Raw genomic sequence first — 25,425 nt, 5'->3', positions numbered from 1 at the left:
GAGCAATTGAATGAGTAAATGGAGTGAATTCGTAACTTCATGGGTGAATGGTTGAATACGTGAACACAACAGTGTGAATAAGAGACCAGCGTGTGAATGAATGCATGACCGCTGTATTTAATAATAGCTCATGCAATCATCAGGACATTCGTTACTTTCACTGTTGATCAAAGGCGATTGTATATATTTAAAAAAAGGATTTGATTTGCCCCTTGATTGCATGATTTGTGTTTTCCCCGCCATGTTTTAGACACGAACACATTTCCAATCGGAGCTATTGCAGACGGCCTCTGGAAGATGACATTTAAAGAATCTATTTCCGAGGACTCTGCTATTGCCTCTAACCCACACATTAGGTGGTGGTGGTGCCACCTTCTCATAAGCTCTGCTATAGACGTCCCCTTCACATGACAGTAATTTTCTAATCCTTGACCACTGGAACAAGTTTAATTAGGCGAATGATGTAACTTAACGAGATGGGGATTTCTTTTTTTTGTTTCGTTTCATTGGTGGCTGGGCTGAGACCATCAATCAACTCGCTGCACTTGACAAACCAGGGTTCATTGTCGGAGTTTTGAGCCTGGACTAGAACTCAGGTTCGCCAGTGGTGTAGGTGCAGTGATTCTGATAATAGCGTCCGCCTCCTGTGTCACCCAAATGGACCAAACATTTGGCTGAAGAGGGCTTGAAACAATCACAGAGCAAGAAAACAACGTTTGATAAATTTATTAACTTTCTAAGTAGGCTTTCACAACCAATATCATGATACATAATTCGTTTATGTTGATTCTGTTGGGTGGTGGAGGGTGAAAGTAAAACAGTTTTTATACCAACACGATAATTACAAACCACGGTGATTTGTTGAGTATTAATGACCACTGAAACACGGCAACATCTTCATATCGGTGAACATTTTCCCCCGAAGGAAATCTTTCGGTAGCCAAAAAAGGACGGAACGTGCCCGACAGCGCGTGCAATGAAGAGATGGAGCGATTAAATCAGCTCGCGTGCGGGCAGATGGGATTGTCGCATCGCGGAACCCTGCGGGACTGGGGAGGACTCCCTCCCGCAGCGGATGCATTTACGGATGTTATCATTCAAACCATCGTCAGCCGTCCAGCGGCGGAGATTCACCATGACTGACGGCGATTTGAACAAGTCTGAAATGCTGTGCATTGAACAAACACATTTCTGCACTGAGCTCTGTGCATACCCCCCCCCCCGCGCCCCCCACTCATAAGCAACCAGCCATATCAACCAGCGCCTCTCCTTTCTCGAAGTGCCTCGTTCCACGTGGATCAAAAGGTGGCTCACAATCGTTGGGTAACACTTTGTGAATCCGTTTTAAAGCTTCCAGATTCAATGTGTGGCATCGGCGTCGCTGCTGGCTCCTTGCCTGAGCCAGCACGTCTCGTGTGCTCCCTTTAAAGATGAAACACACCGAAGCCTGACAAAAACAAGTTTTATTTCCAATAGTTATCCCGATTGTGGTATCGGGGGGGGGGGGGGGGAGTGGTGGTGAGTGTCGTGAACAACGCTATCCCCGGAAACGGATAGCATAGAGCCCTTCTAAGCGAGGGCGGCACTTTCTCACCTGTCCAGCCGCTGAGACAAATGTTCGTTTTTGCTAAACGGTCCAACTGATGTTTTTCAATTTCACTGCTGGAATTCAGTCAAATTAAGTGCAGAACCAAATTTAACGTGGGATTTTTCGTTTGTGTGTGCAGTCCTTTAGTGACTGGCCTGAGACCATCAACTCACTGCACTTGAGAACCCAGTTTAATTACAGCAATTGGCTGAAGCCACAATTACAAAATCCAGGATTCTCAGCGGTGCTGGCTCATTGTCTCTGACCTCTGACCCACCCAGCCACCTCAACACGGAAAAGTTGATGTGGCGGTGACGCTGCAACAGTGGTAGCGCGTTCGCCGCATGTTGCAGAGGTCCACGGTTCAAATCCAGTGGCCGCCCTGATTAATACTGCGGATGCAATAACCATAATAATAATACTACGCATCGTCTACTTCACAGCGGACGTTAAAGGATCCTGTGACGTCTTTCGCGAAGAGTAACCCGTTAAGTGCCGGTGTCACGTTCCAAAATGTGTCAAAATTCAACAAAAATCGGCGCAATTATTCAAATTGGATTACACGTGCCAATCGTCGCCCACTACTGCCAATTCCCCGGGTCGCTCCTGCAAATGAGAACTCTTATCGTGGGATCTTGAGTTCTCAGCTGGTTAACTACTAAGTATAGATGAAACTTTATTTTAATGAAACCGCGGCCATTCACCGAAGCACTGCGAGAATCAGCATGACACGTCATGGTGAAAACAAGACGGTAGCAGCAGCAGCAGCCATTTTCCCAATGACATACTCATCATGAGGTTAAGTTGTGCCAGGCTGGGTGCACTTTTAAACGAGAACGAAAACACGGGAGCCATTTTCAACAACGTGTGCTAAAGCATCACCAGGACTCGTTGTGCAAGGCTAGGTCCACTATTAACTGCACGAAAGGTAAACAACAACAACAACGACAACAACAACAACAACGATAGAACCAACCATTTGCGCCGGATTTGGTGTTCACAAAAGTACTTGTGCCAGGCTTGGCGAAATCTGAAGTGTCAAACAGTAATACTAGCACAAAGAGCTGCTGTGTCAAGTGCTGTTAAATAGCACCTATTAAGGCCACAACTGTGGCCAGAAAACTCACCCGACCCACTTTGTCTCCCCAGTGTCGATGTTTAAACCCGTTTTAGGCTGAGTCCACCTAGGGGAAGGTCAGGGCAATTGTTGATAACACTTGCCATTGATATGATCTGAAGGCGTGAATCCAACTCGGATCGCTGGGATTATCGTGCAATGCGCTACCGACAGTGCCGCCACTCTGCTCGCGATTATAAAAACAAAGCTTCCTCTCGTAGCCTTGCAGACTGCTGGGGAAAGTATTGTTCGTGAGCACCTTTTTAAGGCAAGTGTGCCAGTGGTGTGGGCAGTATGGTGCCCGGTCACCTTTGTCTCCCCAGCATAGGCATTTACATACTGCACTAGGTACTCATCCACCACACAGCCTTATAGACTGCTGTTTGCAGGTACTTATTACATACACACAAAGATCCCCCATATAGCCCTTTAATGTATGTATGGATGTTGAACTTTTTTCGCACCATATGTAGACAACCGTGGTAATCGGAGGTGCGGGAACGTTGGAGCAAGTGCTGTTAGTGAGCGCCTTTGAAGGCCAGCATGGCACACGAGGGAGTCGTTGGTGGGCAACACCACGCCTGGCCGCCTGTGTCTCCCCAGTGCTGATGTTTACACACCGCACCAGGTACTCATTCAAGGCTGAGTTGAACTAGGGGAGGCCTGGTTCAGATATTCGATTTTAGCCGCGAGCGGGAATTGAACTCAGGTCACCGGGTTCGTAATGCAGGGCGCTATCCGCTGCACCACCGCTCCCCACAAACGCACAACCCAAACGCACTCGACCCGTACCACAAATGTACAACAGAAACGCTTGGCCTGTTCTCCTGACGTGGGCGAATGCGTCAGCGACGGTCACGCTTGGGGGACGGGGGGGGGGGGGCAACATCAGCGGTGAGTGATATCCGAACCAGTCCTGAGCTACCCCTGGGTAAACTCAGCCTTCAATTAAAACCTGGTGCAACAATGCGGGGACACTCATCGGCGCACGGCGGCCCACGGTCATCGGACCGATCATTCTGACCGGCCCCGTCGGCCGGATCGGGTCAATCCCCCCACCGCGATCCACGGCGGCGGGGCGCTAGCTTAGCAGGGGTAGCAGCAGGGCGGCACGGCGCTCCGCGTCGCAGCAGCTGGTGCACTCGGCCAGGTGGCGGAGGGAGACGGTGACGGAGCCGATGGAGCTGCAGTCCGGCGGGCGGCGCTCAGGAAAAACGCTCGCTCAGCGCGCAAGAGCTGGAGGGGCGGGTCGCGGGGCGCGGAGCCGGCCTGGCGCTCCGCCGTCAACCTTCGCTCCGCTCCACACATTCATCACTCCGTACGCAAAACCCGACACTCCTCGTGATCCCCGCGTCGTCCCCACCAACTCGCCTCCACTCCATTCCGTAATGACTCCTCTGCCGCCACAAAATCACTCCCTCTTGTTTTCCCGCTCCTCAATTCCATTACTTCTCATTTCCATCATCCCTCCATCGTGGAGGTCCTCTCAGGCGTGCTCTCGCTTTTGGCCGCCATTCCGTCGTTAGTCTCCGTCACCAGTCAACCGTCCCACTTACGTCGATATGTACACAATATGTCTCCTTCACGTATTTCACCGTTCTACGCAAATGCACGGACCAATTCGTTCGCAACTCATCGGCCGCACGGCCCTTCTGCGAGCGCATCATTTTAGCAGCATTGTTTCAAGACAAACAAACTTTGTACCGGTTTCGATATGTACAGCGTCTCATCAGCAGCAGTCAGGCTCTCTTGAATCAAGGCTGAACTGTCGATTTGAAGACATGGGGATCACGGTTCGATGCGGTATTGTCCGATCGTTTACTTTAATCACATTCTTCGCAGCGATGCGAATGCTTATTTTGAGTTAACATTCTTAGCGTTCGGTGCGATGTCTCTAACCTGCGTACATTCTCAAGTCTGCTGCGAACCATTACTATTTAACGATTACCGCAAGGAGTTTTCTCTCCAGTCTTTCAACTTCAACAAAGCCACGCGAAAATGTCACGAAACCTCTCGGCCCCATTCATCTCAATTCACCTTTGCCTCGTGCGTTTGTTTTCGTCAAATCTGCTTCATCTCGTCAGGCAGATGCACAAGGAAGGCTGGCGGTCACGAGGTTAATGGAGGCTAACCATCGGATGTAAATCATAATCGTCCCGTGGACCGAGCGAGGGAGCGAGCGAGCGAGCGAGCGTGCGGCGGAGTGCGCAGGCTGGCGTGGGATGGCGTGGGTGAACAGTTGGGGGGGGGGGGGGGCGGCAGTGGAGGGGGGGCAGCATCGCGGTGAAGGATACACAAGGTCGGTGGGGGCGCCCTGGTGAGGATGTGGGTCCCGCAGAATCCGAAGCCATTCCTCGCGAGGCTGAAGCCAAGCAGTGTCCCGTCCACTTTGCACCAGCTACCGGGCGCCAGTCGGACACCCACATGGCACCGCATGTACAGGTATCGCACGCACATGGGCACCAACGCAGACACACATATGGGTACTATGTGTGTGACACGCAGGAGTAGAATCACGCACGTAGGTACCATTGTTGGTACAACCTGGTATGGGCATTACACACACGTACAATTTGGGCCCCAGGTGGCTACCCAGACAGGCCACACACAGGAAAAGAAGAAAGAGTGCCCATATAGCCTTTAACAGACTGTAGGGGCAAGTGCTGTTCGCGAGAACCGATTGAGGCCGGCACGATACACATTGGGGTGGGTGGCCAGCACCACATCGGGTCACCTTTGTCTCCACCAATGCTGATGTTTACACACAGTATCAGGTACTAATTTAAAGCTGAGTCGACCTAGTGGAGGCTAAGAACTCGTTCAGATATTCAATGATGTTGGTCGCGAGCGGAATCGAGCTCGGGTCACCGGATTCGTAGCGGAGTGCACTAACCACTGCACTACCGCTCCCCACACCACACACACCTGCTCTGGACCACGCATGCAACACGCACACGCACGGGTAAACACATTACAAACGTGTCGCTAATGGGCGGTTTGAAGACATGGGCAGTCATTATCATGAGAAGGCCGAACCTGTGTGAGCAGGGCGACAGTGGCGTCCCAGGTCACGGGGTCAAGGCCGGAGGTCGACCGTTGCAGGACGAGGCGGAGGAGCGGCTCGATGAAGCTCTGCGTCTCCAGCGGGCCGCTCCCGCCGATCCCCTCGTGCCGCAGGAGCTGCCAGTGGTGGAGAGAGAGAAACCCGCTGGTCAACATCGAGCGACGATCGCCGTCACGGGCGGAGACCCGGCTCGTCGGGTTGACGAATAATAATAACTTGTAACACAGTGACGGCAACGCCGCCGCCGCCGCCACGCGGTGTTCGCTCGTTCTCGTCGAGAGCGAGGACTCAGAGGCACGGGGAGGAACCACGGACCTCTGGTTGGCATGGTTGGCTACGCACGGTGTGAAAGACGTTCAATACAAGTACATACACAGACGAGCGGGAAGCTCTGCGGTGTTATTAGCCAATTCATGAGTTTACTTGTGGAAGGAAACTGAAGCACCCGGTGAAAACCTACACGTGTGAGGGGAGGACAAAAGCTCTACAACGTACAGGAAGGCCAAGGTTAAGGGCTCCTCCTCGACGTCCCCAGGGGAAGACAGTTGCACAACGTTCGTGCGATGATCCACAAACCCTCGCTGCCGCCTCCACAGCGCTGGGCCACGGGACCACGAGCGGTGCCCCTGACGCCGGCTGAATGGCAGTGACGCCATCGGCACAGAGAATCCTCACCAAAACCCCTTTCGCTGACGACAACTGCCGAGCACCGAGCCCTCGTGATTCACAGCCCCTCACTTGAGAAGGCTTTCGAGAAATCACCGCTAAAAATGTTTTTACCTGTAAGCTCATGATACGTGCGCCAAATCAATTGTTCGCAAAACGTATGTACGATTCACACCAAAAGTGTTCCGGTACGTTTCTTCCCGTAACCTATGCATAGCTGTTCGATCTCCGGAACACGTCGTGAGGAGTGATGGACAGACGTCGAGACTAACAACTGAGTTGCAGCCAAGGGAGGGAACGCGTTTGTTTGTAAGGCGTAGGGGTGAGGTAGGGGGGGTGTTGGGGAAGTGTGGCCAGGCGGTACGGCAAATTGGATGTCACAGGACCGGCGTGACAGGGGTGTGCGTGTCAAGGTAGCGTGGCAGTGGCGTGTCGGCGTGCGGGTACCACGGACAGCAGCAGCAGCGCCGAGGACGGGTTGCCGCAGCTCATCAGCACGGTGGTGGCGAGGTTACTCGGGAGCTTCTGGAACCAGGCGCGAGACACCAGGTGGTGCGCTGCGGGCACCACACCCAACCACAAAACCGGGGTTAGCCGGACTAACCACAAGCGGGGACGGTGAACGAATACCGACGCCGAGATCCGCGAGATCGAGCGTGCAGCGATGGATCATCGCTGCACCGGCTGCAAATAGTCCACGTTCAGGAGTGAGTGGGAAGGAAGACCCTTTGGTGGCGGGGGGGGGGAGGGGGCTTTGCCAGGGAGCGACCCCCTTGGCGCTGCAGGCCGCCTCTGCCGCACACCACCTACGAGTCTGAGCACTCCCCACACTTGCCTGTGGAATGATGAAAATTGAGCCAAGGGTGGAATTGAAGGGGCAAATAGATTTCCTTTATTAAACACGAAGTGAGAGGGCCCATTGAGAGAAGAAGCCTCTTTCGTAAATTGAAAGCGCGAAGGAGGAGGGTCCCCGCCCTGTCCGTGTGACCTCTCCCGCTCTCTCCGACTCGCAACGATGAAGGCCGTCGTCTGTGCGCCATCGGAGAGTGGTTGATGAACTAGTTGTTATTCCGAATTTGTTTTTATTTAACGTGCACTTAACGAACGGTAGCTTTTATTTCTACCCAACTCCCGCATTGCATACGACTAATTTGGCAAGAGAGCGAGCGGGAACGATTAACTCCGCCGCTGAACGTCGGATGTCTCATAGTCCACGTCGTTTTAAAATTCCCCCCACCCCCCATCCTCGCCCCTGCCCCCCGCCCCCTACTGCCCCCCCCCCCCACCTCCGCCGCCGATGTTTCAATTTCACATCGACGGCGGAGACCGCCTACGCGTCCCGCATGGAGCCGCTCTTAGCCATGAGCAACGCGCCTCGTTACGGCCGAATATCCACTAGCCGGGGGGGGGGGGGGGGCGTGTGTGTGTGCGTGTTCGTGTGTTCGTGCTTGCGGGATCATTCAGATTATCCGCAAGGGCTTCACCGCCACTCCTGCCCCCTCCGCTCACTCCACTCCGCTGAAGTGGGATCGCTCGGGGTATGCCCAGGGTCCATCCGGTGACCCCGGGTGCCCGAGCATTTGCGTTTTGTGGTCCCTACCCTGTGTGAAACTCTCCACCTCGTCAGATTAGAGAGGGAGAGCTTTGTCCGTTGAGTTGAAGATCTGCACTCACTCTTTAATCATTTTGCTTCATCCTGTATGTAGTTTCTATATATAATACATGTTTTCATGCTCATTAGATTGAATGTTTGATATTATTATACGTATACGATCACATTGAATCATCCTATGAATTGCGCTTCGCGGAAAAAAAATACATTGACTGATTGAAATCTTAGGTTTATGTAGAGCGCTCAGAGACGCCTTTTATTGATGTTAAGTGTGCGATATCAATAAATATTGATTGATCAGTGGTGGTTCGGGTCTACTAGGGACACCAAGCAGGTGCGCTCTTTCATACTACAGGGACTCCTCTACTTACGAACAAGTTAGGTTCCAGAGGTCTATTCGTAGGTCGATTTGTTTGTAAGTCCAACTTCACTCCTATCGATTCCAAACGTGTTGAAAGGCATGTACACTCAACACGGGGAATAGCTTAAAAAGTTGTATAATCTGCTGCAGATGTAGATGCCCCTGCTTCTTCACGTTCTGCAGATGTAGATGCCACTGGTTCTTCACGTTCTACGTATGTAGATGCCATTGGTTCTTCACGTTCTGCAGATGTAGATGCCACTGGTTCTTCACGTTCTGCAGATGTAGATGCCACTGGTTCTTCACGTTCTGCAGATGTAGGTGCCACTGGTTCTTCACGTTCTGCAGATGTAGATGCCACTGCTTCTTCACGTTCTGCAGATGTAGATGCCACTGGTTCTTCACGTTCTACATATGTAGATGCCACTGGTTCTTCACGTTCTACAGATGTAGATGCCACTGGTTCTTCACGTTCTGCAGATGTAGATGCCACTGGTTCTTCACGTTCTGCAGATGTAGATGCCACTGGTTCTTCACGTTCTACAGATGTAGATGCCACTGGTTCTTCACGTTCTACAGATGTAGATGCCACTGGTTCTTCACGTTCTGCAGATGTAGATGCCACTGGTTCTTCACGTTCTACATATGTAGATGCCACTGGTTCTTCACGTTCTACAGATGTAGATGCCACTGGTTCTTCACGTTCTGCAGATGTAGATGCCACTGCTTCTTCACGTTCTGCAGATGTAGATGCCACTGGTTCTTCACGTTCTGCAGATATAGATGCCACTGGTTCTTCACGTTCTGCAGATGTAGATGCCACTGGTTCTTCACGTTCTGCAGATGTAGATGCCACTGGTTCTTCACGTTCTGCAGATGTAGATGCCACTGGTTCTTCACGTTCTGCAGATGTAGATGCCACTGCTTCTTCACGTTCTGCAGATGTAGATGCCACTGGTTCTTCACGTTCTGCAGATGTAGATGCCACTGGTTCTTCACGTTCTGCAGATATAGATGCCACTGCTTCTTCACGTTCTGCAGATGTAGATGCCACTGGTTCTTCACGTTCTGCAGATGTAGATGCCACTGCTTCTTCACGTTCTGCAGATGTAGATGCCACTGGTTCTTCACGTTCTGCAGATGTAGATGCCACTGCTTCTTCACGTTCTGCAGATGTAGATGCCACTGGTTCTTCACGTTCTGCAGATGTAGATGCCACTGGTTCTTCACGTTCTGCAGATGTAGATGCCACTGGTTCTTCACGTTCTGCAGATGTAGATGCCACTGCTTCTTCACGTTCTGCAGATGTAGATGCCACTGGTTCTTCACGTTCTGCAGATGTAGATGCCACTGGTTCTTCACGTTCTGCAGATGTAGATGCCACTGGTTCTTCACGTTCTGCAGATGTAGATGCCACTGGTTCTTCACGTTCTGCAGATATAGATGCCACTGGTTCTTCACGTTCTGCAGATGTAGATGCCACTGGTTCTTCACGTTCTGCAGATGTAGATGCCACTGGTTCTTCACGTTCTGCAGATGTAGATGCCACTGGTTCTTGACGCTCTACAGATGTAGATGACACCACTGCCTTCTTTTGCGCGGCGGTTGAACTTACGACTCTAGGTCCGAACAGGCAACTCGACATACGGACAGGTTTCTTCGTATCTCTGAAAGTAGAGGAGTCCCTGTATATTAGAAGAAAATCTTTGCTGGCTGGCTGCCTTTCTGGCTGCGCTGGCTGGCGTGTGGGTAAGTTGCGAGTGTGCGCTGTGGCGATGTCACCAAGCACATCTCCGTGACGACATCACCCGCATCCCAGAGTGTGGAGCCGGGTTCGTGTGTCGCGGCAACACCACAACCCTCTGCCATCACTGTTTGTTTGCGATGCAAAACCATTCCATAGTACAAAAAAGTTTGGCTGGCTGGCTGTTGGTGGCAGGCAGGGAGGGGAGGAGGGAGGAAGGACATGTCCAAAGAACATGTAAAGGATGCTAGGAAATGTATAACATCCTCATGGGATGTTATACATTTCGTGATATAAAGACGTACCGAGGTAAGAGAAATGTAGATGAAAATCGAGTGACATGAAAGGAGACAGATGCAGGCAAGATATAGATGAGAGAGTTTATTCGGCTTTCTTACGCGTATCATCTTGTTATTATTGATGCTTAGTTGTTTATACTTAAATAGCGTTATTCGAGCACAAGGTACCTCAACTCGCTGTAAAATAATTGCCGTGGCCCAATATTCGCACGGGAGCGCAGGAAGGCAGACAAGTGGCAGGGCAGCCGCGAGCGGCGCCAACAATTTCCCAAGCTCTGTGGTCCTATAGCTGCGATGCTTGGCCAACTCCACTAACGAGCGTTCCATGTTCATTCACATTAGAATATCAGCTGATAAGTAATATATTTTTCTTATTAATAGTTCAATAGTGAATCCGGGGGGGGTGTGGGGGGGCCTTGAGATTCTTGAGGGGTGGGGGGGGGGCAGGCTTAGCTTACCGCCACCGTGTTCGGTGATGATGGCAAGTGGGGGGGGAGGGGGGGTGGTGGGAGAGGCACTTCACTCACCCACGGGGCCGCTCCGCTCGCTTGTGAACTCGAGCAGCGCACAGAGGCAGCTCGCAGCAGCCAGCGCCAGCGCATCCTGGGGCTGAGCACACAAAGGAAAAGATCCCCCAGGTAGCCTTTAACACACCCACCCAACTGGGGAGCCAAGTGCTGTTTGCCAGCACCCAGAATCAGAATATTTATTTTAACATGTAGGCTTTCGCGACCAATATTATTCATAATCAACGTTTTTGGGTTAGATCGCGTTATTTAACAATTTTTTGCACTCAAAAATTGTAAATGTTGTGGTTTCACGCTTCAACACACCAGTGGGCTAAAGTAGTGAACTATTTGTCTTTTGTCAACGTGACACTTTTTTTGCTGATTGGCCGTGTCGGGTGGTGGAGGGTTACGACACATTTATAAATAATGCCATCTAACCCAAAAACGTTCATTATGCAAAATATTTATACTGGAGGAATCCGATGAGCTATAAAGCTCTTTATCACAGATGTCCAGTAGGGGCAGGTCAGAACATTACAGCAACAATCAATACAAAAACACGACAGGAGTGCAAAGGAAAGTAAAGATAAACACATCACTTACAAAAATATATACAAATACAACTAAACCATTTTGTTTCTTACCAGGTAAAGCCCACTGAGCTATTTGCATCTTTTGCAGAAGCGACCTGACCACAAATGAAGCTCAATGAAGTGGCTCATTTATAGCAGCAGAATAAGGCTATAGCTGCGTGTTAATGTATGAACGATTATGATGATGATGATGGTGACAGGCATGATATTGACGATGACGATAATAATGCTGGGGTTTGGGGTTTAATTTCTCACTCGATATTTTTTCCCGGAATACGACCGCCAGGCCGGCTTGGACCAAGAAATTCGTTTATCGCAAGGCCCTACCACTATAATACACGGCACGCCTATCCATAACAAGTATATATCGTGTACCCTAATTTCATATGAATACTACAAACAGGCTTAGGACAAAATAGGAGGATGTTGCATGCCTAACATAATTCCCCGAGCAGTCCGACCCGGTGGCTGAATTCAAGCGCAGGCTCCCGATTTTACGCCGTGCCCTCGGGCTGTGCCGCGTGCCTTTCGGCACGACGTCCGACGTTTCGCTCCATGCAGCCACAAGAGTTTCATCTCTTGAAGGAGTCCCACCGCCCCCCCCCCCCCCAAGAACGTGGAGCGAAACGTCGGGCGCAATGCACGCGGTCAACGGCCGGAACGCGCGTTGGGACAGCTGTAGGTACGGCACAACCGTGCAAAGCCTACGCCAGTGGTAGGCAACCTGCGGCCAGCGGGGCCGCGTGTCGTCCCCGTGGGGCCCCTCCCGATGGCCTGGTCTAAGTGTGTCCGGGGCGACGCGAGGGGGTCACGTGCGCGAGCACGATGTGAAGCCTGCGGCCCACCGAGGTGAAGGAGGGCCGCTCACGTGGCCCACCGAATATGGCCTGGGTTGGCCATCGCTGGCCCTACGCGGTCGCACCTCTTGAGGCCGGCACGGCGCACGAGGCGGGGGTGCGTGGCGAGGACCACGCCCTGACCGCTTTCGTGTTGGCCGGTGGCGGTGTTTGCGCACTGCGCCAGGTGCTCGTGCGAGCCAGAGTTGATCTTCGGGAGACGCGGGGATTGGCTACGGCTCCGCTCGCCGCTAATGTTATTCATGGAATGGAAATTAAGCGGTGCGCAAACCACGGCACCACTGCTCCCCACGCACAGACACACACACACATGCTTACACGCACAGACGCGCACATACACACTCGGACACAAACATGGTTATACGCACACATATACATATGCTTAATGCACATACTTGTATGCACAGACAAACACAGACACACCAAGCACACAGAGACAAACACGTGCTTATATGCACAGTTACACACACACATACGCAGACACAGACAGATACCCATGCAAACACACACGCACCGAAACGAACACAAAGGCATGCACACACATGCAAACATATGCACACATACACGCACAAATGTGCAAAAATAAATAAAACACAGACCCACATGCTTAAACACAGCTACACACACGTGTAAAAACCAACTCACACACACACAGAAACACACATTCACATAAACACACCCAAACACATACCCTAACAAGCATGCCCACACACACACGCACAAATACACACACGTCAAAACACACACACACACACAAAAACAAACACACACAACGCACGTACGCAGGGGCGTGCGCGCGTTGTGTGACTATATATGTCTTTGTGAATATGTGGGAGGGAACTACAAGAGAGTGCGAAATCTCTTTTACAAAAGGACATTCTCTATTATGAAGATGGAGACGATTACATTCAAAGCCTCTTCACAGGTTTGGGTGCTGGCCAGTGATATCCCACATCCATTATCAGAGGAGAGAATTTCTGCAGTGATCGCTGTTTTATGTGAACTGGGAATTGCGAGCTAAATTTTCAATTCCTAACACACAATTCCGAAATGGTACATCGGATCAGGGAAGCTCGCGTGGTGGGGGGTGGGGGGGGCGGTGGCGGAGGGGGGTGCAAGAGTGATAGCGCAGTGGGTAGCGCACCGCCCTCCGAACCCGGCAGCCCGAGTTCGATCCCCCAGCTGCGGCGAACGTCTTAACATCTCGCCAACGTAGCAGAACAAACAAATTAAATTTGTGGACGTTTACAAGCGTGTAACGCGCCAATTATAATTGTTCCAGCTCGCCATGGGGGAGTTGGAGAACAGTTCTCGCAAGCGAATTTAGCACTAAGGATGCAAAGACCTTCGCGTTGAATGTAAATTATGAGTGTGTGCTTTCGTTTCGTTTTGCGCGAGTTTACTCAACGATAATGACACGATTGAAGAGAGTAAGAAATTAGATATTTTTTTAAATCTCTCGTTAATTTCGTCGCTCCTGGCACTTGAAGCCATCCCTTATTCGAGACAGTATGCGTTCATTATAAACGAGCAATTCATCACAATTTCTTTGGACGCGTATAATACAAAAAAACAAGACATCTTTCATCAACTTTAAATCAACGGCGGCTAAAAATAAAATAATGTTTACCGCTCGCAACAAACTGATTAGGATTTTTAATTGTAAATAGCTTAGCGACTTGCAATTCAATTAAAACCGGCAAGCAAGTGTCGGCAACAGATGTGATCCATGATGCAGGGAGAGGGAAAACATTAGGGTTGGCGGTCTCGGAGGAGTCAATTTAGCTGGGGGGCTGGCGGTGGTACAAGGCGAGAGTAATACAAACGAGCATTCCATTCCACTGAACCCCACCACAGGTGCCACGGCGCTTGCACGCGAGCGCGCCCCCCCTCCTCCACCCACCCCCGTCCCCCAGCCTCCCCGCCGCCCCCAAACCTCGGAGCCGGATTAACGGCGCTCGCTCCATTTACCGCAATGGGAAGCAGTTGCGTGGTGGTACAGGCCGCACCGCCAGACTCGCAAAGCCAGAGACCGCCAGATAGATTAGATGACCCGGCGCGGCAGTTGAAAGTTTCTTCAATCACCCCCCCTCCTACCCCCCGCTGCCACCCCACCACCTTTCCAAAGATGTACCAGCCAAGCATGGGAAGAGAAGGCCAACACCTAGCAGGGGGGGGGCGGGCTCTGTAGAGCTCTCTCTCGTCGAGGCACCTTCCGCCAGCGGTGGTGTGAGCGAGCAATCGCAGGGCTGCTGCACCTGTCAAACTTTTGCATTTACCGTCCAGATGCCCCGTCACGCCTGCCCCTGCCTTGCGAGGACTGCGGAATATAAATCGTCTCGCTGCACTTGGGAGTTGCACCTCCTGTGTGACTAAGACCCGGCCCGTAAGACCGCGCATCTCTCGGTATGAGTGCCGGGCCGTGAATAATCCTCGCAAGGAGCGAGCGACGGGGGAAGGGGGGGGGGGTTGGGAGGCAATCTGGAGAGACTGCAGAAGCAATAGTTGAGTGATGTCATCTTGCGGCACCGCTCCGTGACACGGGGGGCGAGGAGGGGCGTGGGTCACCCAACGCCCCCGCTAACGTAGTTCAAAATAGGCTTCCTGTGTGTGTGTTTTTAAAAGTTATATTTTCAGCAAAGCCAACGTGATAAACGAACGAGGATGCACAGGGTCGCCGCGTCCGGTAGGGTCGAACGGGTCCAAAGAGGAGCCCGGTCGTGGTCTGTGGCATGAAAGAGAAGCAGAGGAGGGAGGAGAAAAAGAGAAGAGGAAAAGAAAGTGATGGGCGGAGGAGTGAACGCAAAGGGCAATGGGTCAAGAGCACAAGGGGACCGCACCTGGGGTGGCGAGGCAGGGGCAGGCCGCGGTGGGGTGGGCCAGGAGGGTGGCAGGGTGGTGTAAGGGCAACGCTTGAGTCTCAAGGCAAGAACGCACCCGGGTTCGATTTACTCACTCGGGCACTTTTCTCCGTGGAGTTTGCATGCTCTCCCCCTGTCCTGCATGGGCTTCCTTCGGCTTCTCCGGTTTATTAATTAGTGTTGGTCAAACATCCCGATGCAGCACGATCTTCCTGATCATAACCGAGTCGCCGGACTCGGTGTGTCTTTCCCAGGTAGACTAAATTATTATTATCTTCCAACAGGCAGTCAGCGATCCCTGTGAGCGAGCTACGAAATAAGCGCTTCGTTAAGGGCAGACAGATGACCTGAGCAGCAATCAGCTGAGAGCCCAGTGAGACCTGCAGCATCTCTGATCCAAGGGATATGCACGTTTAAATAATAACAGCAAAACAACGGAAATTACAATGTGTAAACAAAACAAATCAGAAATCACCTCATTAAAAATGCACCCTGACACGACTTCTAATTGCGATTAAATAACACAACTTCAAGGCCAATAAATATGAATTGTTAGGTTTAAGAAAAAAGAGGAAACACAGACATCTCCTCCTAGATTTTCACTCGCTCCTCAGCAGCCTTCTGCAACTAATTGCCCAAAACATCGACTCGGATCTGCAAAAGCGAAAGCTGAAATGCTGGAATGGATTCTAACTGCGGCATGGATTTTATGTAATTGTTGTGTCAAGGGCATAAAATATAAAATAAAATTTCCTTTTTGTGCTTTTGGGAACCTGTCATAACATTTAGATTTTGGAAGCACGCTTTAAATTACAGAATAGTTTTTGTTATTTCTAATTTTAATTTTAATCAGCATGGGCGGGTCAGCTGATGTAAGTACTCGTAGAGTGCAACGACGGCTGCTGGTGGTGGGTTTCCACCAATTAAAGGGCTGCCAGGTAATCATTGCACCTCGCTTTACACACTCACGCTGTTGACGGTGGAGGTTGCTGCTCGAGGTGATGGTACGCGTAGAGGGCCATGACGGCACTGGTTGTGGGCTTCCACCAATAAAGGGCTACTGATAACGACCGCTTGTGTTGCGATCGAAACGTCGTAATTTTTTAAACATTTTCTTTGAACCTATCTACGTGACTTTACCGAAAGACCCAAAGAATATGAATTACTGCAGTCACGAAAGCTTTAAGTCAAGATAAAAATAAATCTATTTCAATTCAAGAACTTTAAAGCCACATTCGGCGAATTTATTGATATCATTGGGACCCTTTCTGCCAATTCGTTGGCATGTTTTACCCCAATCATGTGTGGTTAATGTAGACTTGATGCCTTGTGTGTATTTGGCGTTTGAACATCTTAACGCCTGTATTCTTGCTGGGGAGGGCAAAGCCGATAAAAAAACTAAATCTTCGTCTTTTTGGTATCGATCAAGAAAACGAATTTAGCACGACAACCACTGACGGTAACCAGGCCTAGACCGCCAAACCCGCTACGCTTGAGAATTCAGATTCACCGCTGGTGGTTTGTTGAAAGCTGGATTTTAACCTAGGCTCACAGTGGTGCCGGCACAAATCATGGTATACCTGTCAACCCCTTATCAGTGCCTACCTTATTACATACCAATTCAGATCTTATTGATCACCCCGTGCCCTTATAAAGCTCAACGATAATCCTACAAAGTCCCATCACAAGGGAGAAACGCAAAAAAATGTACACTTTTTTTTTACTCAATTTCCCTGAACAAGACTATGGGTACAGCGTATGGGCTGACTGGTATGCTATGGCAGCAGCAGTAGCAGATACGGATACTTGATGATGATTCGCAAATGGAAAAAAAAACCTCTCTTGGTAAGTGTTGCGGAGGCTGTGGTCGCCACTCAGAACAGAACCATGGGACGTGGAACGATGTGACTTGATGCCCCGTGTTCATAAACACGAAGGAGGAGGACGCATCATCACAGCGATTCACCACTCACTCCGCTACTCCCGACGCAATCATCTGGCTCATCCACCACCTCCACGTAAAATAATAGTTGCTACTCCACATCATTGGGCACACGGAGAAGGAGACCACTCTCGTGACGTCACATCCATATGCACATTACGGGGACAAAGATCGCCCATGTAGGCATTAAAATTGTTCAGGCAACGGGGGGGGGGGGGGGGTCGTTGTTTTGCGGTTCATGCACCTGGCCACCCCGGCCAATACTGCGGTTTTTATGAACCATACAAATTCCGTGTGATGTTATTCGAAAAAGCATAGGCCATGTGTGCTGGCGTCACGCTTAAAATTAGAAAAATTATTAGCAAAAGCATTGAATTGGAATAACCAATAGCAACGTTCACCGCTAATTGCCAGACGAATGCTCACTTGCAGGCCAGCCCTACGTCACCATGCATCGCACAGTGACAGCTGTCATCAGGAGTCCGCTAGGCAAAAACAAAACTACAGCTGGGCATCGTAACGACTGAATTGGAGATGCTGGAGCATTTCCAGCACGCGTCCCTATTCATGGAAATCTTTTTCCGAAAAAAGCAATGAACGTCTGATCCCCGAACCATCCAGCGAACCCCTGGATGAGCTCTGCCTCAAGAAAATGGTGGCACAGGCGGCCAAATAAGTGGTGCCAAATGCAGCCACCACCTATTTGGTCACTGCATTCGTGCGTTTTCAGATGCGTTTTCTGCGGCCGTCTGGAACGCTCTTCCTTCCGATATTAGGAAGCCACTGGTGCTATGCACTTTTAAGTGTAGATTGAAAACTAATTTCTTTGGAACTGCTTTAAGTGCTTAGTTTGTCCTTCCCCCGCACCTCCGATTGGCTACGTACAGTGCGAAAGACGTTCAACATGCGAATGTACACACACTCAAGTGGAAAACCCAGCAAAAGCCCCACGGACACGCGACCATGGAAATCTTAGACAGACCGTGGGGGACAGCACTGTGAGGCATGGCATAGCCTTGGTTAATAAATCATTCAGCGGAGGCACTGGAGTATCCATTGGCGGCCGATGGGCAAATATAGTTACGGGGCAGGGAAGCCCAGAGCAGGATTGGTTGAAAGGTGGGGGGGAAGGAAGGGAGTGTATGCAATTTTTAATGAGTAGGTAAGTTTCAAGGTCACCTAATGACGAGCTGCACACTCGCATTCAGCTTCCCCCGAGGCTGTCCGTTTGTCTGTCGGTCCTGGCCATGGCCTTGTGTGTTACTATGCGAGATGTGGGCACCCCCGACGCAAGCATCGGCTCTCTCCGTCGGGACTTTTGGCGAACGTGCGCCGCCGGCACTGGGTGGGTGGGGGCAGGAGGGAGGCTACCTGCACCAGGTGTCTGTCCAGCGCGATGGCGAGGTGTGTGATGTGGTCCAGCGAGAGCGGCCGCAGAGAGGCGTCCACGTCGCTGGCCGGAGCGTCGCTCGGGGCCGGAGCCGTGCGGATGCGAAGCAGCGGCGACGCGAAGCCCAAGCCCAGCAGCGTCTTGAGCAGCTGCAGGGCGCACACTTCACACGCGCAAACACAAACATTTCACCCCCCCCCCCCGCATCTATAGCCTTCACGGGCTGTTGGGGCAAGTGTTGTCAACCAGCGCATGCGACGGCCGACGCGGCGCGCGCGACGGGGTGGTGTGGCCGGAACCACGCCGGGCCGCCTTTGTCTCCACAGCGGCCATGTTGAGCGCACCGGGATACCAACCTGGCGGCCTCCGCTTGATTCCCAGCCGCGCCTCACGTAAGCGGCAGTGCGCGATATCCGAATCAGTTCTGGGAGAAACTCGCCGCCCCCCACCCCGCCGCCACCCCCGCCCGCTAGGTCGTCCCGGATGAGACGAAGCCGCGCGCGGATAACACAAGCACACATGCGGCGCGGCGCCCTGAAGTGCGTTGAACTGCACTGATTTGGGCCGCACCACCTGCGCGACGAGAGAAGCCTAGAGGAAGTCACGGCTGCCCTGGCCCGATTAGCGTCGCTCCACTCACGACTCGGCGCGAGGGGCAGCTCCGAAAAAAAAACGTTGCAAACAGCTTGTTACCTTAGTTAGGAAAATTGTAGCCCCCAACCCAAAAAAAAAGTAAATGCAATTTTGATGAAGGCATCCAGTTGACTGCCCGTATATCCGTCGGGTGAGCCAGGAGTCATTTATTCCAACCCTCCCTTATTTACGACCTTATTAAATGTTTTACGCAGCACGCGCAGGCCACGTCGCGTGCGTCGCGATCGACGGCTCCCTCTATCCGCCCGCGCCAGCGGACCCCCCCCCCCCGCCCCGGGTTGAACCCGCGAGCGTTGAAGATTGACATCCCAGCGGCATCTCCACCCAACCCCAACCCCCCCACGTCCCCCCCCCCACCCCACCCTCCTCCGTCGCAGGCTGATAATGACGCAAAGAGAAAAAAAGTCGCGAAACCCCCGACGCGTCGTAAATAACGGCCGCCCTTTTAACGCGCCCGCAATGCAATCTGCTCCCGCGAGCGAGCGAGCGCGCGGGAATGTTTATATACGCGAGCGAGCGCGCGCACGCACGTGCACGCTCACACTGGAGAGGCGCGAGACCATTCGGATATCCGTCGCTGATGTCGGCCGTGAGGTTGAAATTGAGGTCACGTCACTGAGTTCGTAGCGCAGCGAGCTAAACTGCTACACTGCCGCCCCCGTCCGTGTAGCCTGAACAAACTTTCGAGGCAGTTGCTGTTAGCGGGCACCTGTGAAGGCCGGCACGGCACACGAGGGGGTGTGTGGCCAGCACCAAGCCCGGCCGCCTCTCTCTCCTCAGTGGCGATGATTACACATCGCATCAGGTACTGATTTGAGGCTGAGTCGACCGAGGGGAGGCCCAGGACCAGTTCAGGTAGTCGTCAGCGGTGTTGGTCATGCGCGCGGGAATTGAACTCGGGTCGCCGGGTTCGTACAGCTGGGCCGCGACTCCCCACACAAATATACATACGCCAACACACACGTAAAAACACAGACGCACACAAGGACGAACGCAAATACGAGCGCGCATGCACGTGTGCGCGCGCGCAGGTGGGGGGGGGAGGGGCAGCCCGGTGCGTTTCGGCGACAAACATTACAGGGCACGCGCGCGCACGCCAGGTCACGTGTAATCAAGGCGCGCTGGCCGCGGTCCCGTGTTCCGGATGTCATCGCGTGAAAAATGATTATTAACACCAGCCGAGGCCCAGGGCACAACACCGTGGCGCGACTCCAATTTCTGAAATGAGTTCCAACGCCAATTTAGTATCAATCAGGGCCGCGGCAGCGCCCGGTGAGGGTGGGCAGGCGGGCGAGCGAGCACCGTCCAAGCAGGCTGTTCGGGCCCCCACCCCCTTCCTCCCACCGCCCCCCCCCCCCACCGAAACGTTACACCAAAGCGCGTCCGTCAAGAGACTGTGCATCCGCGTGCGATTGCAGCGGCTGCATCTCGCCAGAGCTTGACGCCCATTTATTAAGTGGACGTCAAGCGGCTGTGAGTGGGAATGGCGAGCGTCCCGTGGCAAATACCCACCACCCCCCCCCCCCCGCCCGCCACCCAGCCCACCTCCGAGGACCAGAGACAGGCGTTTACAGGACTTAATTGTGATTCATGATGCAGGATGAAAATTAAAGGCAAGTGCCAGGCCCACGCCAACAGGTGCGCGTCGCAATTACCGCGCAGGCGGAGAGGGGCGCGCGCGGGCGGACGGGGTTAGACAGCGACGAGTGCTGGCCGCGGCACGGAAAGCCCCCGTCGGCCTGCCCCTGCCTGCCAGACACCCTGCTCATCAGTGTGCCTTGCTGACACCCAGCCCACCGGATGATACCTACATGCTTGGCACCCTGCACTATTATAATAGTAGTACTCTGCACAGATGACACCTTGAACCTCAAACTCCCTGCCAACCAAAACAATGTCTGCTCGACACCCTGCGCCCCCCCGCTCATTAGTGCACCTCACCGACGCCCAGCCTACCGGCTTGCTTGGCGTCCTGCGCATCTGTCAAGAAGACACCCGGCCCACCACACTGCTCGCTAGAAGACTCCCTCGCCCATCGGACACCTTGCCCCCATTGCCACGCAGTTGGCCGATCCACTGGGGTCCCAGCACTCTGGACATCAGGACATCGTGCCAACAAGACATTCCCTCCTGCCCACCAGACAACTTGCTCAGCAGACCCGCCTAGCTCACACGCCGCCCAGCAGCGTGGACGTGCACGACAGCCCCCCAACCAGACACCCGGGTGTGCCACCCTTCACCCCCCCCACCCCGTCACCTTGCAGCAGCCCAGACGCTCCTCGCTTCCCGGTGAGCGGCGCCAGCAGGACAAGAGGATCCACACCGATGCATCCACGCACCTGCAGCTCCCCCACGACCCCCGGTGAAAAGAACAAAAAATAACAACAACAAATAAAACAACCACGAACGCAGACAAAAAACACTTGTTCCTGCTTAGGGAATTTCCTCAATTGGGGCAACTTGTAATTGACTGATTAATTAGAAGCTTTCATCTCGAGCTCCCGCAAGAATTGCTCGCTTGTTTTTGTTTTCGAGCAGCAAATTAATCTATAAACGTCACAGCTTCTGAAATCTCCCAAGCGACTTAACAGCTTGCCTTAAATTGGGTGTTTTATCAGCTCTGTCAACAATGCAACACGCTCCCTGTGTGCCATTGCGCGCGCGCGCCTCTAGATTAAGTTATCTGCACTGCCGCTGCCGCTGCTGCTGACGGGGGGCTCTGGCGCGGCAGTCATCGCAGCCCGGTCTCGGCTGCCCCCGCTCATCGCCGCTGTAAATCTCACATCTGAAATTGCTCCACGCTGCCGGGCCACGCACTGCGCGGAGCTGCAGGATTTTTTGTTTTTTCTCTCGTCGTTGGCAGGCGAGCGGACGGAGAAAACGGACGGACAGATGGAAAGACGGACGGGCGACTAACGGATGAATGGACTGTGCGACGAACAGACGGGTGCACTGACAAAAACACGGATCGACGAATGGACTCGCAAACAGACGGGATTGACTGAAGAACAGACAGAAGGATGGGGACTGATCAACTGCCGGATGGATTGATGAACTGACGGACAAATGGACTGACGGACGGACGGAAGCTATGGACAGACGGATCGACTGTTGGACGGGCGGACAGATGTGAGGTGTCGGCAGCACCGAGCGTGGGTCGGCGCAGTCTCGTGTCTTTTTTTGAGTTGTCGGTCGATTACCGCCTGGGTGCCTGGGTTACATCGCAGGGCCGTGAGAGACAGCGACGGTTAAGCGAGGCCTTCATCCAGCAGTGGATCGATCAAGGCCAATTATGTATGACGATGATGACGAGGACCGTGATGTGTGGGCATGACCGCCGCGCCGATCGAATGACAAACGCAACAACAAAAAACCCAACGGCGTTCGTGCTCTGAATACACAAACAGGTCGCGCGTCCTGCACTGTCCGGCATGGATTTGAAGTTACGTTGATAACAAAGACAAAACTCTAAAATGACGATCAGGTGTCCCCACCATAGCACTACAGTGATGACACCGTGCACCGACATATTAAAAACAAAAAGCAGTGATGTCATAGCGATGTCACCGGGGGGAGGGGGGCAGTTAGAAGTCAACATGACCTTGACTTGTTTCCACAAATGAAGCTTCCATACTGATTGGGTCTTTCGGTAAAGTCACGTAAATATTAAAATAATAAAATAATAAAAAATTACGACGTTGTCATCGCAACACAAGCAATCGTCATCAAGTGAAAAAATAAAGCTTCCAGCAAGTCGTGGCGCGTAGCCCCAGCGAGCGATGCGAACAGGTGGCATGACATCGTGAAGGTGAGCGGGCGGGCCGTGGTGCGCGGGGGGCAAGGTTGGTGGCACCGGGTGGGGTATGCATGGGACTACGTGACCAAGCATCTCCCGTGGATGGGAAGGCGACGCTTGGGGTGAGCGGTTTACAGAACGCCGAGCGCCCGCGTTGGTGAGGCGTGCGTCGCAATTCACGGGCGGTCTCTTCTGGGTTGGGTCGTCGTGTGGGATACAATGTTCTCTTTTACTGTAGCCCTCCACCAGCCGACGGTGAATATCAAATCAAGTCGTCGCGTTATGGGCAAATTTCGCAACTGATATTGTTTATGGGCAAAAGCTGGGATGCGATAACCTCCAGCGAAACGTCGTAAAAAAAGTGGTTAAATCTAAGCTCCTCTGGTTCTGCTGATAAACCAACTCAACTGGCATATTTTACTTGGTCGTGAAGGAGTGCGTGTGAACTGGAGGTGAGTCACACAAAGGGTGACGGTGTTTGGCAAGCGGCACACGTGGTGCGGTAAACTGGGACGAGGCGCTGTATGTGCAGCGGGGGTATGTTAAGCGGCTGTATGCGGAGATGTGCACGATAGCCACATGGCAAAGTTGTGGCTGGTGTGGATAGATATAGGGAAGTGAACCAATCCTGGGTATCCCCCAGGTCGACTCAGCCTCAAATGAGTACCTGGTGCGGTGTGTGAACATCGCCACTTGGGAGACAAAGGTGCTGGCCACCCACCCCCTCGTGTGCCCCAAAAGTCTGTTAATACTATACGGGGGATCTTGTCTTTGTGGTTTTGGTAGAGGTGTGAATTTGACCGCAGGCAAGGTGTGCCAAGGGCCAGTGTGCATGCACACAGGGGTTTGGCTGCGTGGCGAAGAGTGTGCGGAGGGCGGAGAGGGGAGGAGGGTTTGTAGGGAGGGGAGGGGGGGTACCTCACGACCCCTCACCTCGATGTCGTGCGCCGCCTGGCACCCGAGCAGCGCCGAGAGCAGCAGCCAAGCGCTGCCCAGCAGCTCCGACTCGCACGGCGACGCCGGTGACGGCCACGGTGACTCGTCGCCAACCGGTGGCTGCACCGCCTCCTGCAGCAGCGCCAGCAGCCGCTCGCTGGACAGCGCCAACGCCACGGCTAACGCACAGCAGGCACACGCGCCGTGGGTGACAGCGATGACAGGTGAAGCCAGAAGCCCGGCGCGGCTGCCAGGCTGGGAACCGTGCATCCCGCAAACCCTTGCCGGTTGCTGGCTCAGGTTGCAAGGTTCACTGCACCACGTGCCAGATCTAAACTAAACAATTTTTTATTTTACCACACAAGGCCCACTGAGCTATATAGCTCTTTTTCAGAAGCGACCTGGTCACAAATGATAGCTCAACGAAGTGGCTTATCATCATGTGGAAATGTATAGCAGCCAAAAACTCGAAACGGAATCTCTAAATGTGGAGAGAAAAACCGGAGGACCCGGAGAAAAATCCACGCGACAATGGGAACAGAGACATGAAAACTCCAAAAATACAGGCGTCAGGGCCGGCATCGAACCCACGGTCTCCTGTATACCAGGCGAGGTAGTTAACATCTCACCACCGTGGCACCCCACAGTGGGACATACCAGATATTGCACTTATCGGTTCTGCCCTAGGTGGCATAACTTTAGTGGATTGCAATGTCTATAAGAGGCCAATAAGGGTGGGTTGCGTGCTCACAGTTTGGGTTAACCAATTTCTGCTCTGGCCCATGGACGGGCATTCGAGGGGCTTGTGACAGAGGAGCCATGTGACCAATAAGCACACTCCTTGGGAGGAAGCAAGGCCAGCTGAGCTGATATTGAAGTCATGTGCTTGTATTAGAAGTTTCCCTTCTCCGTTGACCCACCGGTGTCAAGAAAATATGTGATGCTTACATATATATGATTATATATGGCGTGCTTATATCCAGACAGCTGACCCCCGTGCATGACTGGTCATACCCCTTACTCCCAAAACCAATTGTGATTGGCCTGCCGACACATCACCACGAGGCACATCGCAACCCATCGACTTGTCGTTTCAAATTTCCCTCTCGCGCTTGCAGCACGCGCACCGCATCGATCTGCGCAAATTGCACGCAGGTGATATTTTGAGCGATGCAGTTGGGCTAGCGGTACGAATCATCTTCTTCGTCGCGTCTCCTGTCCAACCTACACGGGTCTTTCCACAATATTCTGCACAGGCCCACCGCTTCCGATGTTGGCATTGCCAAATCTTGAGGAGTGCATTGTGGGTGCTGCAGGGCATCTCGGGAGATGATTCACGGTTTGCTTCTCCTGACTAGCACTTCGTTCGGTACGAAACAAAACTAACCGATAAAACAAGATAAACCAAGACGAATGACGACAACCCCCAACAAGCG

At 52.6% G+C, this 25,425-nt stretch overlaps 1 protein-coding gene across 1 annotated transcript in view; it reads right to left on the bottom strand.

Annotated features, from left to right (window-relative positions):
• Nucleotides 1–749: 749 nt before the first annotated feature.
• Nucleotides 750–25,425, bottom strand: part of MEI1 (meiotic double-stranded break formation protein 1) — an 81,548-nt gene continuing 56,872 nt past the window's right edge. The window contains exons 22-29 of the mRNA XM_061569714.1: nucleotides 23,987–24,168; nucleotides 21,515–21,596; nucleotides 18,585–18,766; nucleotides 10,979–11,060; nucleotides 6,883–6,992; nucleotides 5,742–5,885; nucleotides 5,000–5,103; nucleotides 750–3,889 (exon numbers count right to left, since the gene is read on the bottom strand). Coding sequence (XP_061425698.1) covers nucleotides 3,787–3,889; nucleotides 5,000–5,103; nucleotides 5,742–5,885; nucleotides 6,883–6,992; nucleotides 10,979–11,060; nucleotides 18,585–18,766; nucleotides 21,515–21,596; nucleotides 23,987–24,168 — 989 coding nt within the window. The 3' untranslated portion in view covers nucleotides 750–3,786. The remainder of the gene's footprint in view (nucleotides 3,890–4,999; nucleotides 5,104–5,741; nucleotides 5,886–6,882; nucleotides 6,993–10,978; nucleotides 11,061–18,584; nucleotides 18,767–21,514; nucleotides 21,597–23,986; nucleotides 24,169–25,425) is intronic.

Source organism: Lethenteron reissneri, chromosome 44 (genome assembly GCF_015708825.2).
Source record: "Lethenteron reissneri isolate LAM-NWPU_2019-01 chromosome 44, ASM1570882v1, whole genome shotgun sequence".
Taxonomy (NCBI): Eukaryota; Metazoa; Chordata; class Hyperoartia; order Petromyzontiformes; family Petromyzontidae; genus Lethenteron; species Lethenteron reissneri.
This window is presented reverse-complemented; position numbering and strand designations above follow the sequence as displayed.